The 18,207-nt window shown below is 46.4% G+C and overlaps 1 protein-coding gene across 1 annotated transcript in view; it reads right to left on the bottom strand.

Annotated features, from left to right (window-relative positions):
* The window catches only part of tex11 (testis expressed 11), a 447,334-nt gene that overhangs the window by 59,110 nt on the left and 370,017 nt on the right, over positions 1-18,207 (bottom strand). Inside the window, exon 25 of the mRNA XM_072501531.1 lies at positions 5,994-6,064. Coding sequence (XP_072357632.1) covers positions 5,994-6,064 — 71 coding nt within the window. The remainder of the gene's footprint in view (positions 1-5,993; positions 6,065-18,207) is intronic.

The raw sequence follows: 18,207 nt of genomic DNA, 5'->3' as shown, positions 1-18,207 counted from the left end.
AAAGAAAAAAAAGAAACCAAGAACAAAGGACCTCCCCTCCAAAAGTAACATATCAAGCGCAATCCCCAAACGCCCATCCCGACCCTCAATCTGTGTCCAACTTCTCGGCCTGAACAAAGGCCCACGCCTCCTCTGGAGACTCAAAATAATGGTGCCGGTGCTTGTATGTGACCCACAGTCGCGCCGGCTGCAACATGCCAAACTTCACCCCCTTCCGGTGCAGCACTGCCTTCGCTCGATTGTACCCGGCCCTCCTCTTCGCCACCTCCGCACTCCAGTCCTGGTATATTCGAACCTCCGCGTTCTCCCACCTGCCGCTCCTCTCCTTCTTGGCCCACCTGAGCACACACTCCCGATCGACGAACCGATGGAACCTCACCAGCACCGCCCGCGGAGGCTCGTTAGCCTTGGGCCTCCTCGCCAGCACTCTATGGGCCCCTTCCAGCTCCAGGGCCCCCTGGAAGGACCCCGCTCCCATCAGCAAGTTCAACGTGGTGACCACATAGGCCCCCACGTCCGGCCCCTCCAGGAGGCCCAGAATCCGCAGATTCTTCCGCCTCGACCGATTCTCCATCTCCTCGAACCGCTCCTGCCTCGTGCGCCTCCACCTTTACCGCCAGGCCTAAGATCTCGTCTTCGTTGTCGGAGATCTTTTGTCGGCCTCGCAGATCGCCACCCCCTGGGCCGTCTGTGTCTCCAGCAGCTTATCAATAGAAGCCTTCATCGGCTCAAGCAGGTCCGCTTTAATCTCTCTGAGGCAGCGCTGGATACCCTCCTGTTGCTCCTGCGCCCACTGCATCCACGCTGCCTGGTCTCCGCCCGCCGCCATTTTGTTCTTCTTCCCTCTCGCATCTTCTTCGGGTCCACCACCACCTTTTTAGTCGCCCAGCTCCTGGTAAAAGCCATATACTATCGGGGAATTGTTGTAATCTCCTTCCCACACCGGGAAACGTCGGAAAAGTGCCGTTGGGGGCCCTGAAAAGAGCCCTAGTCAATTTTTGCGGGAGCCGCCGAATGTGCGACTTAGCTCCGCAAAGCCGCAACCGGAAGTCACCGTTCTCACTCCTAAACACCGCGCAAAGTTTCTAGCGAAGGTTCAGGCAAAACGACAGGTGAATTGCTTGCCAGAAGTGATTACGAAGGATCAAACCAGGTTTATCAAAGGCCGACAGCTGTCGGCTAATATCAGACGACTTTTGAACGTGGTCATGTTACCACCCAGGAAGGGGACACCAGAGGTGATCATCTCCTTGGATGCAGAAAAGGCCTTTGATGGAGTGGCGTGAAAATATCTCTTTGAGATACTGGAATGGTTTAGACTTAGCGGGTGAAACAGCTGTACAGCACTCTAACGTGAGTGTCTGGACGAACGTCACCAGCTCATAATGCTTCCGGCTGCACAGAGGCTCAAGACAGGGATGTCTGGTGTCCCCGCTGCTGTTCTCTCTGGTAATTGAACCACTGATTAGCACACTCAGATCATCGGACTGGTGGATCTGCATTGAGAGAGGAGGCAGGGAGCATAGAGTCTTCTATATGCAGACGACCTGCTGCTCTATGTCTCAGTCCCCCGAGCCAGCACAGAAAAGATAATGGAGCTCCTGAGGGAGTCTGGAGCCTTCTCAGGATACAACTAAACCGGAGTAAGAGCAATATCTTCCCAGTCAACCCCCTGGGAGAAGAGGTGGAGCAGGGAGCGCTGCCATTCATGTTGGCCTAAACTAAGTTTGGGTATGTGGGGATCCATATAGCCCACAACTGGGCCTGACTCAACAAATCGAACCTAACCAGTTGGGTGGAAGTGTTGAAGGCAGACCTGCGAAGGTGGAACTCACTTTTGTCTCCCTAGTGGGGAGAATGCAAGCGAAAAATGAATGTCCTGTCGAGGTTCCTATTCGGATTTCGGTCGCTCATATCTTCCTTCCCAAATCATTCTTCGCCAAGGTAGGCAAGTTGATCTCGGCGTTCGTATGGGTGAGGACGAATCCCAGGATACGTAGAACCATCTTGCAAAGGGGACAACGCTCAGGAGAACTGGCACTACTAATTCTTCTGTTCAACTTGTAGGCAGCAAACAATGAAAGGTTGTGGGGTTTGCTTGGGGAGCCAGGGGCGGTGTGGGTGCAGATGCAGATGTGTAGGGACTTCCCTGCAGGCACTGGTTACTGCCTCACTTCCTTTCACCCCGGCCAGGTTCTCGGCGAGCCTGGTGGTGGTTGCATCATTAAAGGCCTGGAACCAACTCAGGCACCACATTAAGCTGAGGGACATGTCCGTCTTGGCACCAATCTGAAACAACCATAGTTTCATACCAGCTGGAATGGACGCAACCTACAAAACCTGGAAGAGGAAGTGAAGGCGAAATGAGGTTTTAAGGACATGGACATGGGATGGCAGATTGGCAAACCTGGAGACACTAACTGAAAAGTTCTAACTCCAGGAAGGGAGCGAGTTCAGATCTCTCTAGATCCGGGACTTTCTCTACAGAGAGGCATTCAGCTGTCTAAGCACACCTTGCCAGACAGATTGATATTGCATGAGTTGGGAAAGGGAAAATCTCAAAGACATATATGGGTGACTGGAGGAAATAAGGGCCCCACTGGACGAAACAAGGGAAAGCTGGGAGGAAGAATTGGGCCTCGAGCTTGAGGGAGGACTCTGGAGCGGGATTCTGGACAGAGTGAACTCCTCGTGCGCCAGACTGTGCTAATACAACTGAAGGTGGTTCACATACCACACCTAACCAAAGCGCACATGAGTGGACTCTTCCCAGGAGTGGAGGATAAATGTGAGAGATGCCAGAGGGGGCCGGTAAACCACTCCCAGATGTTCTGGTCCTACTCAAGATCGGTCAAATTCTGGGCCACCTTCTTTGAGACCATGTCCGAGGTCGTGAGGGTTAGGATAGAGTCATGTCTGCTGGTGGCGGTCTTCAGGGTGTCAGACCAACTAGGGCTTCTTGAATGGAGGTGGGCCGATGTCTTGGCCTTTGCCTCCATGATAGCCCTGGAACCTACTTGGTGGAGATCAGCAGCGTCACCTCGGGCCTTAGACTGACTGGCGGACATGGCAGAATTCCCAAAACTAGAACAATATTTAATTTGCTGTCAGGAGGCCAGAGGAAGGGTTCCACTCCAGGTGCAGGCAGTTAATTGCCATCTTCAAGGACCTGTTCGTGATCAGTAACTGGGCGCAAGGGGGAAGAAGGGGGAGGGTTGTCTTCATTGACACTGCTAAACCAAAAACTACACACTGTTCAAACTACATATATCCATTTTATTGATGTTTACAAGTAGAATTGGGGTTATGTTTCGCCATGTTTGAAATAAAAATATATATATATATATAGAAAAAAAATAACCTGCACACTAAGGGCAATTTCGCATGTCCAATCCACCTACCCTGCACATCTTTGGACTGTGGGAGGAAACCCGAGCACCCGGACTAAACCCACGCAGACGTGGGACGAACGTGCAAAATCTACTCAGTCACCCATAGCCAAATTGAACCCGGATGCCTGGTGTTGTGCAACAGCAATGCAAACCACTGTGCCACCGTGCTGCCCTGACAGATTGTGGAGGCACTGAGGACCACCACAAACCTGGAGACCCTCTGGAGGATGTACTGCAAGGCTCAAGTAGAGCGGTCCAGACATCAGATCCGCATTTTTAGAAGCCCAATGCACGGCCAATGACAGCACGGGTGGCGGAGTGGGCCTCGTTATACCTGGTCTCCGCCTGTCTCAGGACTCCGCATCGGCGCCATCAGCCACGGCCTCAGCGGGTATCTCTTGCCCCCATGAGCCAACCTGACATCCTGGGGTGTTCCTCGTAGGCACCGGGGATGGCCTAATGCCCTGAGATGTAGCTGTCATGCATGCTCGCAGAGTAGCGTGCATGTGCAGGATCCTCAGGCAGTGGTCGCACACAATCAGAACATTCAGGTTGTGGAACCCCTCCCTGTTAATAAAGGGCACTCCCTGATGCCCGGGGCTCGCAGGGTTACATGCGTGCCATTGATGCCCTGCTGGACGTGGGGCATCCTGGCAATGGCGACAGATCCTGCAGCCTGGACATCTTTAAGGGCCTGGTCCAGGTCGAATGTCATATGGCCGGATAGCCGGGCATACGGATCATTCGTCATTTTCTGGATGCAGCTGTGGGCGGAAGATTGCGATATGTTACACAGGTCCGCACTTGAGCCCTGGAATGACTGGTGGCAAAGAAATTTTGGCCGGCAGTGACCTTCAAGGCCATCGGGAGCGGGTGTCCTCCTCCTCCATGGGATGCCATGTCCGCGAGGTTGTGTAACAGATGCCGCACTGTCTTCCTGTTGAGATGCAGTCTTCTGCTGAATTTGCTGTCTGTCAGCTCATGAAAAGACCAATGACGTCTGTACATCTGGGCATGTCATTGGACCCCCCTTCTGGCCCCCTCCTCAGCCTGATGGGTCGACGACTCTTCAGGGTGTGCGGCAGCCCCCTGCACATGTGGTGCTGTCTCCAGCACAGCGAAGACAGCATCAGAGGATTCACATACCGGGACCCTCATATCTCCCAAGCCTCCACCCCACCCCCCCTCCCCATGACTGTACCACCTTCTCTGAGAGTGTCAGCTAGTTGGGCTGCAAAACATCGCTCTGCACACTCACCCCATGCCAGATCAGGATCCCTTGACCTCAAACCTCTGCCAGCAACATGAGGGAAGTCGTGCTCAGCAGTCCTCCATTCATCCAGGCACTTACCCTTTGGCCGCGAGAGGTTCCTCAGTGGTGAAGCGCTGCTCTTTAGTGTTTGATTGGTGGCAACTGCCTCTATGGTGCTGATGCTCCGAGAGTACAGGCACATTATTCAGGCATCAAAGGTTGCAGGACATCCAGCCCACTAATCATCTTCTCAGACATGGCATCTGTTACTTTGGGAGGCACTTGGGAGTTCAGGAGCGTGAAGTGCTATAACAGCTAACAAGGCTAATCCCACCTTTGTGATAAGATTTCAGCTGTGAAGCTAGAAGCTGTTCATAGTCAAAGGGATTGAAATTGACTTTCATGAGAGAAGCTGCAGCATGGCTCTGTCCTGGGAGTTTGATGGGCCAGTCAGGCTGCAGCTGTGGTTGCCATTATGGATCTTCACAATATTTAAAGATGGCTTGAAGGTGTCATATAAGCAAAGCCCCTCAACCCCCCTTATCCAGGCGACCCTGGACATGGACTCCTCAATCCCCCCCGAACACCCTAACACCCCTGAAGGGCCCCCATTCCCCCCATGGGGGAGCAGTTCCGGTGCCCTTGAGATGCATTCCGGTAAATGGAAAGGGCTCCTCACCTGCTCACTCCCCTTGGTAGCCATTGTATCAGCTTCCCATTTTTGTAAAGGCATACTAAACAATTCTCGTGCCACTTCTTGCGGGGGAGTTGGTTGACTCCCAGGAAGCCTTCAACTTCAATCGCGCTAATGAGACTGAAATGAATGCAAATTAGGCTTAATGACCTTCTCGCCATTTTTGGGCATGATCCAAAACTCGCTATCGTGATCGGGCTGGGTGAATTGCAAAATGGCTCGTGGTTTTGATCTCTCCCACGATTCACCCAGCACACCTGAATCGGTGCCCGTGCAACATGGCGGTTGAACCGCGCCCTATATGTTCAGCTGTGTTGTCTTATACCTCAGTCCAAAACTAAAATCGAACTTCTCTATCCTCAGTTCTTCTGCACCCTATCCTGATTTACTGTTTGCAATGCCACAGGAGATTAACAGCTGCGTTAATAAGTCACTTTGAGGGACTAGATTTTTGTACTTGCATATCTAATCATGAAAGACGAATTATAATATATGAGGAATATAAGGCATTATTACATGGATACTTGAAGCAGCACCATGTTCAACCACTTTGATATCACAATTGCATGCTTTTTATCTATTCATTTCAGATTAAGCAAAATTATTTATTTGAATAAAACAGTAATAAGATGCAAAAAATAGAATTTGTACACACCTGATAAGAAAGGGTGAAAAACTCCCTCATTCTGCTTGTGCAGTCCTCGCACTGCAGAGCTAAATTCCAGGCTTATAAATACAAAACACATGGATATCATTGGTAATACTTATGTTTTTAAAAAAAAAAATCTATTTAGTTCCATTCACTTTGTAGCCTATGTTACTGTAATAAAAATAATCGCATCTCATCATTTATTGGTATTCCAATCACACCAAATTCTTTCAGCCCATGTCTCGCCTGTGTATCAGATCCAAAACAATCCACTCACTAATGACAATGCTAATGGCTTTAAGGGTACAAAGTCAAAATGTGCAGCAGAAATTGCTATGAGGTGTACAATAACTTGACTTCAGGACTAAACTTGCCATTTTTATTAAACCTATATTCAGCATTCAGAATTATATGTTGCTGCCAGTACAATTCCATACTGAACAAAATTTTAAATATCTGAATAATCATCATCTTTTGTGGCACTGGACCCAGCTTTGAACTACAGAACTAATGTCGTAGACATTTGTTTTTTTACAATCACCAAATTTCTTTATTTTTCTTAAACTCAACTATTGTTGGTGGTCACAAGGCCAAATATAGGTGGCTTTAATTTTGGAGACATCTAATGTGCAGACATCAAACATGGTTTAATCCATCTGTTTTTTTAATGTTGCTTAATGTAACTCATAAGGAAGCTGTCGTGAACCAAGGTGAATTTGTTTACATATTTACAATTACATGGCTAGCACAGCATCTTGCTCCCAGTGCACACCCTGCTGGGAGGATAGATCTGATCAGGCTCCGAGTTGGGCCTGCCTTTACCCCTGCCATAATGAGCCCTACGTAGGGAGCCATTATTCGATGAATCCCACAGGGCGATCAAGGATTGATAGGCCACATGGGTTTATAAGACCCTCCCCCCAAGGGTTCAAAAGTCCCCCATCAGCTGCCACTGGCAGAGGCATTCTGCGTCACTTAGCCAGCAGCTGAACATCCACTGGCGGTGGATCTGGGTTGGGGGGAGTGTAACAGGTTGATGCACACCGCTTCCTGGCTGACCGCCGAAGGGGAACCATTGGGGCCTCAGTGCCGGACACGCTGTCGCTGTCACCGCGGATGCAATATATCACGTCCATATCGGAATGTGAATCGCAGAACTGTTGCTGGGCCGGACATGACGACCCAGATATCTGGGCCCTCAACCCAAGGGGCGGCGTCAGTGGTACTACCGCCGGTGGAACGTCGCAATAGGTGATCTCATGCCTAGTCAAGTGGTCCACACATTTCTTAAGGGTTTTCCCTTGTACTCGGAACCTACATAAGAACGAGGAACAGGAGTAGGCCATCTGGCCCCTCGAGCCTGCTCCGCCATTCAATGAGATCATGGTTGATCTTTGTGGACTCAGCTCCACTCTCCGGCCCGTACACCATATCCCCGAATCCCTTTATTCTTTAGAAAGGTATCTATCTTTTTCTTAAAAACGTTTAAAGAAGGAGCCTCAACTGCTTCACTGGGCAAGGAATTCCAGAGATTCACAACCCTTTGGGTGAAGAAGTTCCTCCTAAACTCGGTCCTAAATCTACTTCCCCTTATTTTGAGGCTATGCCCCCTAGTTCTGCTTTCCCCGGCCAGTGGAAACAACCTGCACGCATCTATCCTATCTATTTCCTTCATAATTTTATATGTTTCAATAAGATCCCCCCGCATCCTTCTAAACTCCAATAAGTACAGTCCCAGTCTACTCAACCTCTCATCATAATCTAATCCCCTCAACTCTGGGATCAACCTAGTGAATCTCCTCTGCACTCCCTCCAGTGCCAATATGTCCTTTCTCAGGTAAGGAGACCAAAACTGAACACAATACTCCAGATATGGCCTCACCAACACCTTATACAATTGCAGCATAACCTCCCTAGTCTTGGACTCCATCCCTCTAGCAATGAAAGACAAAACTCGATTAGCCTTCTTAATCACCTGTTGCACCTGCACACCAACTTTTTGCGACTCGTGCACCAGCACACCCAGGTCCCTCTGCACAGCAGCATGTTTTAACATCTTACCGTTTAAATAATAATCCATTCTGCTGTTATTCCTCCCAAAATGGATAGCCTCACACTTGGCAACATTGAATTCCATCTGCCAGACCCTAGCCCATTCACCTAACCTATCCAAATCCTTCTGCAGACTTCCGGTATCCTCTGCACTTTTTGCTTTACCACTCATCTTAGTGTCGTCTGCAAACTTTGCCACATTGCACTTGGTCCCCAACTCCAAATCATCTATGTAAATTGTGAACAACTGCGGGCCCAACACTGATCCTTGAAGGACCCCACTAGTTACAGGTTGCCAACCAGAGAAACACCCATTTATCCCCACTCTCTGCTTTCTGTTAGTTAACCAATCCTCTACCCATGCTACCACTTTACCCTCAATGCCATGCATCTTTAGTTTATGCAGCCGGATATGCAACCTATACGAGACCGAGTCAGTCTGGTCCAGCAACACCCCCGCGACCCACAGTGCACCATCGCCATTCCGTACATAAACCGTGTCCCCGACATGGAACATTCACCCCGACATCCCGTATCTGCGGAACCTCCTCTGCGACTCCGGATGCTACATGACAGCTCTACCAAGATTTAGAAGACCAAGACTTAAATGAGTCCGGAGTTGTCATTCCATCAAGAATTCTGCTGGAGCAATCCCAGGTCACATGTGGTGTTGTACACTAATTGAATAAGAAACACGGCAACTGCATGTCCACAGACACAGTCAACTGCGTTTTAAAACTTTGTTTAAAAGTTTGGACCACCCACTCTGACAGTCCATGAGAGAAAGGATTATATGGTGTTGTACAGATGTGCTGAATGCTATTGCATTGCAAAAAAAGGCAAACGTCCATCTGTAATCAGCACCTCTGGAAGTCCGTGAGTATAAACAGATCCCCAGAGTTTCTCAAAAGTAGCCCTGGATGTTGTGGAAGACTTCCTGAAAACTTCCTGCCACTTTCAGTGGACGTCCATGATTAAAAATATGGAGCCCATGAATGGTCCAGCAAAATCCACGTGGAGGCGAATACATGGACGACCTGGCCATTCCCACGCTGGCGAGGGCAGATTCTGCAATTCCCAGCAGGCTGGGCATTTTGTACCATTCTCTAGATGTCCGGATTGATATCCGGCCACCAAACATAGCTTTGTGCCGACATATGCATTTTGCCAGCTCACGGATGGCCAGCGTCGAAATCATGCATCAAGGCTTTCCGCCCAACAGGGGGTATGCCCAGCTGAATAGCCGACATTATTACTCCAGCCTCTAAACTCAACTCAGAGAACTACGGAGTAAAAGGTCGCAGATTCACTGAAAAAGGCTCCTTTTTACTGGCGCCGAATAACAGAAGGTGAAGCTTCACCAATGCCGGGTCCCTCTGCATCCATGCACGTACTTGAGTAGCCATCACTGGTAAGGTGTCCATAAAATTCAAGGCCGCAATCACCTCATCTGCTACAGGTGGGGCCAGGACGCTCGTGGGCAACGGCAATCTGATGAGGGCATCCGGCACCCTGCTACGTGAATGGTGTTAAAAAGTGTACTCGTAAACAGCAAGCAGGAGTGCCCACCGCTGGATCCTGGCTGAAGCAATAGGCGAGATTCTATTGTCCTCTCGGAATAGGCTGAGCAAGGGCTTGTGGTCCGTTATACACATTTTGATGGAATTTCTTAATTCCAGACAACAGCCAGACCTTCCCTCTCAATTTGTGCGTACCGGTGCTTGGCGTCCGCCAAGGTTCTCGAGGCAAACGCAATGGGGCGTTCCATGCTGTCACTCCATGCCTGGGCCAACACTGTCCCAAAGCCATAAGGGCAAGCATTGCACGTTAAAATCAAGGGTCCAGTCGGGTTACAGTGTCAAACCTATCGGTTTGGAAGATAGGTGCCTTTTCACAGCCACGAATGTCTTGGGACACGCCCAAGCACCATTTCTGATCTTTCCACAACACATGCAATGGGGCCAATAGGGAGGCCAGGTTAGCGGTAAACTTGCCAGGAGAATTAATGAGGGTCAAAAAGGATCAGAGTTCAGTGTCGTTCCATGGGGTGGGGGGGCCCCCTTTCTAGCCCAGACGTTATCCTCGACTGGGTGCAGCCCAACACAAACCACGTGATATCCGAGGTTTAATTCAATTATGCAATTTTTAAGCATACTTTCAATTGCATTGTTAACCTGTGCCAATTTTAAAGGGTTAAATCTATATGGATGTTGTTTAATTAGAACAGGATTTCCCACTTCTACATAATGTACAGCCATTTTAGTACTTCCCAACTTATCTCCACAAACGTGCCCATGTGATATCAATAACTCTTTCAGGTCAGTTTCTTTTTCCTCTGGAAGGTAACTCAACAATTTATCCCAATTTTTAAGAATATCCTCGTTTTCCAATTTAATTTGAGGGATGTCAAATTCAAAGTCATCTGGATTTAGTCCGTCACTGAGTTAGAATCATTAAAACCTCCTCCTTTTGTTCTCCTTCCCTTTCAAAGTACCTTTTAAGCATATTCACATGACACACTCGGTGGGCTTTCGTTCTATCCAGCGTTCTTACCACACAATTCACCTCACTTAATTTCCTTTCAATCTGATAAGGTGCACAAAACCTTGCTTTTAAAGGTTCATCTACCACTGATAAAACTTTATCTCCACTGGCAAAACTACGAACTTTTGCTTTCTTGGCCACTACCCTTTCATCACATGTTGGGCAACTTTTAAATGTTGTCTACCCAATCCCCCTGCTCTATTTAATCGTTCCCTAAAATTTGACACATAATCCAATAATGTAAGTTCCAACTGCTCACTCACCAATTTTTCCTTAATCCATTTAAGTGGTCCTCTTACCTCATGACCAAAAATTAGTTCAAAAGGACTGAATTTGGTTGACTCATTAGGTGCATCTCTAATTGCAAACAGTACGAATGGAATTCCTTTATACCAATCCTCTGGATAATCTTGACAATAAGCCCTCAACATTTCTGATGCCACCTTTCTAATGCCCCCTGCGATTCTGGATGGTACGCAGTTGATTTAAATTGTTTTATTCCTAAGCTATCCATAACTTCTTTGAATAACCTAGAGGTACAATTTGATCCTTGATCCGATTGTATTTCTGTGGGTAGTCCATACCTAGTAAAGAATTCAAGTAACTCCTCCACAATCTTTCTAGTTGTAATATTGCTTACGGGAATGTCCTATGGAAACCTAGTAAACACATCCATTATAGTCAAAAGATATTGATTCTCACTTTTCTTTTTAGGAAGCGGTCCTACGTAATCAATTAAGACCCTTGTGAAAGGTTCTTCAAATGCTGGAATGGGTATGAAGGGCGCTGGTTTTATCACTGCTTGAGGATTCCCGATCACTTGACATTTGTGACATGATCGACAAAATTGAACTACATCTTTATGTAGTCCAGGCCAATAAAAAGGTTTTTGTATTTTAGCTTGAGTTTTCTTTATTCCCAAATTACCTCCCACTGGTACCTCATGTGCTACTCGCAACACCCGCTTTCTATACCCTACTGGCAATACCACTTGATGAACATCTGGCCACTTTTCATCTGCCTGCATATGTAAAGGTCTCCCTTTTCTCATCAAGACATCACTTTTACGATAATAACATTCTGGTATACACTCATTCCTCATCCGTGTATGCTTTCTGATACATCTGTTTTATTTCTACAACTTTCTGTTGTAACTCCGCCAATTTTCCTGAACTAAAAATATCCGCTTCATCCTCCACCTGTTCTTTTCCAACCATCTGATCAAAAATCGTTTCTGATAATTGAACTTTAATTTGATCTTCACTCTTTGATTTCTCCTTTTGTCTTAACCTGTGACTTTGCAACCTTGTTACTACACAATCCTGAAAAATCCCAGGATATTCGTCCTTCAACACTTCAGTTATCTGATTTTCCACTGGCTCATCAACCACAGTTGGCATCACTCCCACTCGCGATCCAGCTGTATCATTACCCAAGATAAACTGTATTCCTGGACAAGTTAGTTTCTCTATTACTCCTACTGCCACTTCACCACTCTTCACTGGGCTTTCCAACCTTACATTATATAATGGAACACTACTCGTCTCACCCTGAATTCCACATATTATCACATTTTGTGGCAATATTCCTCCCAAACTGCATAACTCCTCATAATAAGAACATAAGAACTAGGAGCAGGAGTAGGCCATCTGGCCCCTCGAGCCTGCTCCGCCATTCAATGAGATCATGGCTGATCTTTTGTGGACTCAGCTCCACTTTCCGGCCCGAACACCATAACCCTTAATCCCTTTATTCTTCAAAAAACTATCTATCTTTATCTTTAAAACATTTAATGAAGGAGCCTCTACTGCTTCACTGGGCAAGGAATTCCATAGATTCACAACCCTTTGGGTGAAGAAGTTCCTCCTAAACTCAGTCCTAAATCTACTTCCCCTTATTTTGAGGCTATGCCCCCTAGTTCTGCTTTCACCCGCCAGTGGAAACAACCTGCCCGCATCTATCCTCTCGATTCCCTTCATAATCTTATCTGTTTCTATAAGATCCCCCCTCATCCTTCTAAATTCCAACGAGTACAGTCCCAGTCTACTCAACCTCTCCTCGTAATCCAACCCCTTCAGCTCTGGGATTAACCTAGTGAATCTCCTCTGCACACCCTCCAGTGCCAGTACGTCCTTTCTCAAGTAAGGAGACCAAAACTGAACACAATACTCCAGGTGTGGCCTCACTAACACCTTATACAATTGCAGCATAACCTCCCTAGTCTTAAACTCCATCCCTCTAGCAATGAAGGACAAAATTCCATTTGCCTTCTTAATCACCTGTTGCACCTGAAAACCAACTTTCTGCGACTCATGCACGAGCACACCCAGGTCTCTCTGCACAGCAGCATGTTTTAATATTTTATCATTTAAATAATAATCCCTTTTGCCGTTATTCTTACCAAAATGGATAACCTCACATTTGTCAACATTGTATTCCATCTGCCAGACCCTAGCCCATTCACTTAGCCTGTCCAAATCCCTCTGCAGACTTCCAGTATCCTCTGCACTTTTTGCTTTACCACTTATCTTAGTGTCGTCTGCAAACTTGGACACATTGCCCTTGGTCCCCAACTCCAAATCATCTATGTAAATTGTGAACAGTTGTGGGCCCAACACTGATCCCTGAGGGACACCACTAGCTACTGATTGCCAACCAGAGAAACACCCATTAATCCCCACTCTTTGCTTTCTATTAATTAACCAATCCTCTATCCATGCTCCTACTTTCCCCTTAATGCCATGCATCTTTATCTTATGCAACAACCTTTTGTGTGGCACCTTGTCAAAGGCTTTCTGGAAATCCAGATATACCACATCCATTGGCTCCCCGTTATCTACCGCACTGTTAATGTCCTCAAAAAATTCCACTAAATTAGTTAGGCACGACCTGCCCTTTATGAACCCATGCTGCGTCTGTCCAATGGGACAATTTCCATCCAGATGCCTCGCTATTTCTTTTTTGATGATAGATTCCAGCATCTTCCCTACTACCGAAGTTAAGCTCACTGGCCTATAATTACCCACTTTCTGCCTACCTCCTTTTTTAAACAGTGGTGTCACGCTTGCTAATTTCCAATCCGCCGGGACCACCCCAGAGTCTAGTGAATTTTGGTAAATTATCACTAGTGCATTTGCAATTTCCTTAGCCATCTCTTTTAGCACTCTGGGATGCATTCCATCAGGGCCAGGAGACTTGTCTACCTTTAGCCCCATTAGCTTGCCCATCACTAACTCCTTGGTGATATCAATCCTCTCGAGGTCCTCACCTGTCATAGCCTCATTTCCATCAGTCACTGGCATGTTATTTGTGTCTTCCACTGTGAAGACCGACCCAAAAAACCTGTTCAGTTCCTCAGCCATTTCCTCATCTCCCATTATTAAATCTCCCTTCTCATCCTCTAAAGGACCAATATTTACCTTAGCCACTCTTTTTTGTTTTATGTATTTGTAGAAACTTTTACTATCTGTTTTTATATTCTGAGCAAGTTTACTCTCATAATCTATCTTACTCTTCTTTATAGCTTTTTTAGTAGCTTTCTGTTGCCCCCTAAAGATTTCCCAGTCCTCTAGTCTCCCACTGATCTTTGCTACTTTGTATGTTTTTTCCTTCAATTTGATACTCTCCCTTATTTCCTTAGATATCCATGGTCGATTGTCCCTCTTTTTACCGTCCTTCCTTTTTGTTGGTATAAACCTTTGCTGGGCACTGTGAAAAATCACTTGGAAGGTTCTCCACTGTTCCTCAACTGTTTCACCATAATGTCTTTGCTCCCAGTCTACCTTAGCTAGTTCTTCTCTCATCCCATTGTAATCTCCTTTGTTTAAGCACAAAACACTAGTGCTTGATTTTACCTTCTCACCCTCCACCTGTATTTTAAATTCCACCATATTGTGATCGCTCCTTCCGAGAGGATCCCTAACTATGAGATCCTGAATCAATCCTGTCTCATTACACAGGACCAGATCTAGGACCGCTTGTTCCCTCGTAGGTTCCATTACATACTGTTCGAGGAAACTATCGCGGATACATTCTATAAACTCCTCCTCAAGGCTGCCTTGACCGACCTGGTTAAACCAATCAACATGTAGATTAAAATCCCCCATGATAACTGCTGTACCATTTCTACATGCATCTGTTATTTCTTTGTTTATAGCCTGCCCCACCATAATGTTACTATTTGGTGGCCTATAGATTACTCCTATCAGTGACTTTTTCGCCTTACTATTCCTGATTTCCACCCAAATGGATTCAACCTTATCCTCCATAGCACCGATGTCATCCCTTACTGTTGCCCGGATGTCATCCTTAAATAACAGAGCTACACCACCTCCCTTACCATCCACTCTGTCCTTCCGAAAAGTTTGATACCCTCGGATATTTAACTCCCAGTCGTGACCATCCTTTAACCATGTTTCAGTAATGGCCACTAAATCATAGTCATTCACGATGATTTGCGCCATCAATTCATTTACCTTATTCCGAATACTACGAGCATTCAGGTAAAGTACACTTATGTTGGCTTTTTTACCTCTGTTCTTCATCTTAACTCCTCGATCAGTAACCTCTCCTAAGTTATATTTCCTCTTAACCTTTCTCCTAATTTTCCTTGTCGTCGAACCCACATCTTCCTGTAACAACCTGCCGCATCGCTTACCATTAATGTTTTCACTTCCCGTTTTATTTCTTTTAGTATTCCTGGTCCTATTCACTGAGCTCCCCTCAGTCACTGTACCTTGTACTGTCGCCCTTTTTGATTTTTGACTATGGCTTCTCTGCCTTACACTTTCCCCTTTACTGCCTTTTATTTCTGTCCCTGTTTTACTACCTTCCAGCTTCCTGCATCGGTTCCCATCCCCCTGCCACATTAGTTTAAACTTTCCCCAACAGCTCTAGCAAACACCCCCCCTAGGATATCGGTTCCAGTCCTGCCCAGGTGCAGACCGTCCGGTTTGTACTGGTCCCACCTCCCCCAGAATCGGTTCCAATGTCCCAGGAATTTGAATCCCTCCCTCTTGCACCATCTCTCGAGCCACGTATTCATCCTCTCTATCCTGACATTCCTACTCTGACTAGCTCGTGGCACTGGTAACAATCCTGAGATTACTACCTTTGAGGTCCTACTTTTTAGTTTAACTCCTCGCTCCCTAAATTCAGCTTGTAGGACCTCGTCCCGTTTTTTACCTATATCGTTGGTGCCTACGTGCACCACGACAGCTGGCTGTTCACCCTCCCCCCAGAATGTCCTGCAGCCGCTCCGAGACATCCTTGACCCTTGCACCAGGGAGGCAACATACCATCCTGGAGTCTCGCTTTCGTCCGCAGAACCGCCTGTCTATTCCCCTTACAATTGAGTCCCCTATCACTATAGCCCTGCCATTCTTCTTCCTGCCCAGCTGCGCAGCAGAGCCAGCCACGGTGCCATGAACCTGGCTGCTGCCGCCTTCCCCTGGTGAGCCATCTCCCTCAACAGTATCCAAAGCGGTATATCTGTTTTGCAGGGAGATGACCGCAGAGGACACCTGCACTGCCTTCCTAATCTTGCTCTGTCTTTTGGTCACCCATTTACTATCTCCCTCAGTACCTTTCACCTGCGGTGTGACCAACTCGCTAAACGTGCTATCCACGACGTCCTCAGCATCGCGGACGCTCCAAAGTGAGTCCATCCGCAGCTCCAGAGCCGTCAAGCAGTCTAACAGGAGCTGCAACTGGACACACTTCTTGCACGTGAAGGAGCCAGGGACAGTGGACGTGTCCCTGAGCTCCCACATCGCACACGAGGAGCATGACACGGGTCTGAGATCTCCTGCCATGTCTTAAACCTTCGGTTAACTTGAACAATCTCAATTTCCCCCCCCAAAATTTAACTAAATAAATAAACAATGAAGAAAAAAAAAATATATATATATATACCAATGAAAAGAAACAGAAAAACAGAAACACTACTTACCAGTCACAAAAAGCACTTCCTCCCCTCCCAGCTTCGAATTCCCACCTCGTTTCAAATTCCCAAACTCACTCTTTGCTGTCTCACTCTGGCTGTCTTCTCTGTCTCACTGGGAGAACTCACTCTCTTACCATCAAAGATTGACTAGCTCCCATATCTCTTAAAATTGTGACTTCTTTACCGACTCCTCCTGGTACACATGAGTAAACTTTACCCACAAAAGTAAATTCTTTAAAGAGATCTGGCACCTTCTTATCAATCACCTCTTGATCAGGCTGTACAATTTTTTTGCACCTCCTTCACTTCACTTGGGCTTTTCTTTATCACTTTAACAAACCCCACAGGCTTATCCTGTTTTACCGCATCAGCCTTCCCAGTGCTTTTCTTCAACCACCAACACTGACTTTACATGGCCTAGTTTATTGCAGTGAAAACATTTGAAACTTTTCATTTCCCTTCCAGCCTCCTGAATTTCTTTTTTCATCTGAGGTACACTCTCCTTATCATCTCCCATCAGATCCCCATTACCACTTGAGTATTTCTCTTTTCCCCAGTTTTTATCCCTCACAGGCTGAAACTGATCTCGGATACCAAACTTTGATTTATGAACTCATTCATAACCATCTGCCATTTCTGCTGCTAACCTCGTAGTTTTAATCCTCTGCTCTTCACAGGAGTTCTCACTACATCAGGAATTGAATTTTTAAACTCCTCCACAAGTATAATTTCTCTGAAAGCTTCATACATTCGGTCTATTTTCAAAGCCCTTATCCACCTATCAAAATTACTCCGTTTGATCCTTTTAAACTCCATGTATGTTTGACCAGGTTCTTTCCTTAAATTTCTAAACCTTTATCTGTAGGCTTCAGGCACTAGTTCATATGCACCCCAGTTGGATTTTTTTCACCTCCTCATACGTCCCAAATACCTCCTCTGATAGTGATGCAAACACTTCACTAGCCGTACCTACCAGCTTTATTTGAACCAGTAATACCCACAAATTCTGTTGACATTCCATTTGTTTAGCTACCTTCTCAAATGAAATGAAAAAGGTTTCTACCTCCTTCTCATCACACCTTGGCAATGTTTGGACATATTTAAATAATCCCCACCAAGCCTTCGACTATGACGCTCTGTCGCTTTATCCTCACCACTATCCTCAAACTGTATGTTTCTCTTTATATACGCCAATTTTAACTGACTTGTCATGTTTCATGGCAATTTTCTGAAGTTCAAACTCTCTTTTTCTTTTTCCCTGATCTGTATCTCCCTTTCTCTTTCTTTTTGTTCTGCTAGGGCTATTCTCTTTTTCTCTTTCTTCTCTCTCTTTTTCTCTTTCTTTTTCCCTCATTTTGTATTCAAGCTGCTTTAATTCTTTTTCATGTTCAAGTTGCTTGATCTGTAACTGAATTTTTGCCATTTCTAATGAGTCAGACTGTATCTCAGGCAATTTTAAGTGCTCATCTACCGCTGCAAGTACCTCTTATTTTTGTAAGCTGTACGGTAACGTTAACTGCAATGTTTTTGCCAAATCTAAAAGCCTGTTTTAGCCTCTGTTCGTAAGTTCCTGCGTGTGACCTTCTCCACCCCCAAAAACTTCTGAGCTTCTGAAAGAGCCATTATCCACAGCACACTCCTACTTAAACTGGAATACCACACCTGAAAAGCAAACACAAA

The sequence above is a fragment of the Scyliorhinus torazame genome, chromosome 5 (genome assembly GCF_047496885.1).
Source record: "Scyliorhinus torazame isolate Kashiwa2021f chromosome 5, sScyTor2.1, whole genome shotgun sequence".
NCBI lineage: Eukaryota > Metazoa > Chordata > Chondrichthyes > Carcharhiniformes > Scyliorhinidae > Scyliorhinus > Scyliorhinus torazame.
Note: the sequence above shows the minus strand (reverse complement) of the source record. Positions and strands in the feature narration are given on the sequence as shown.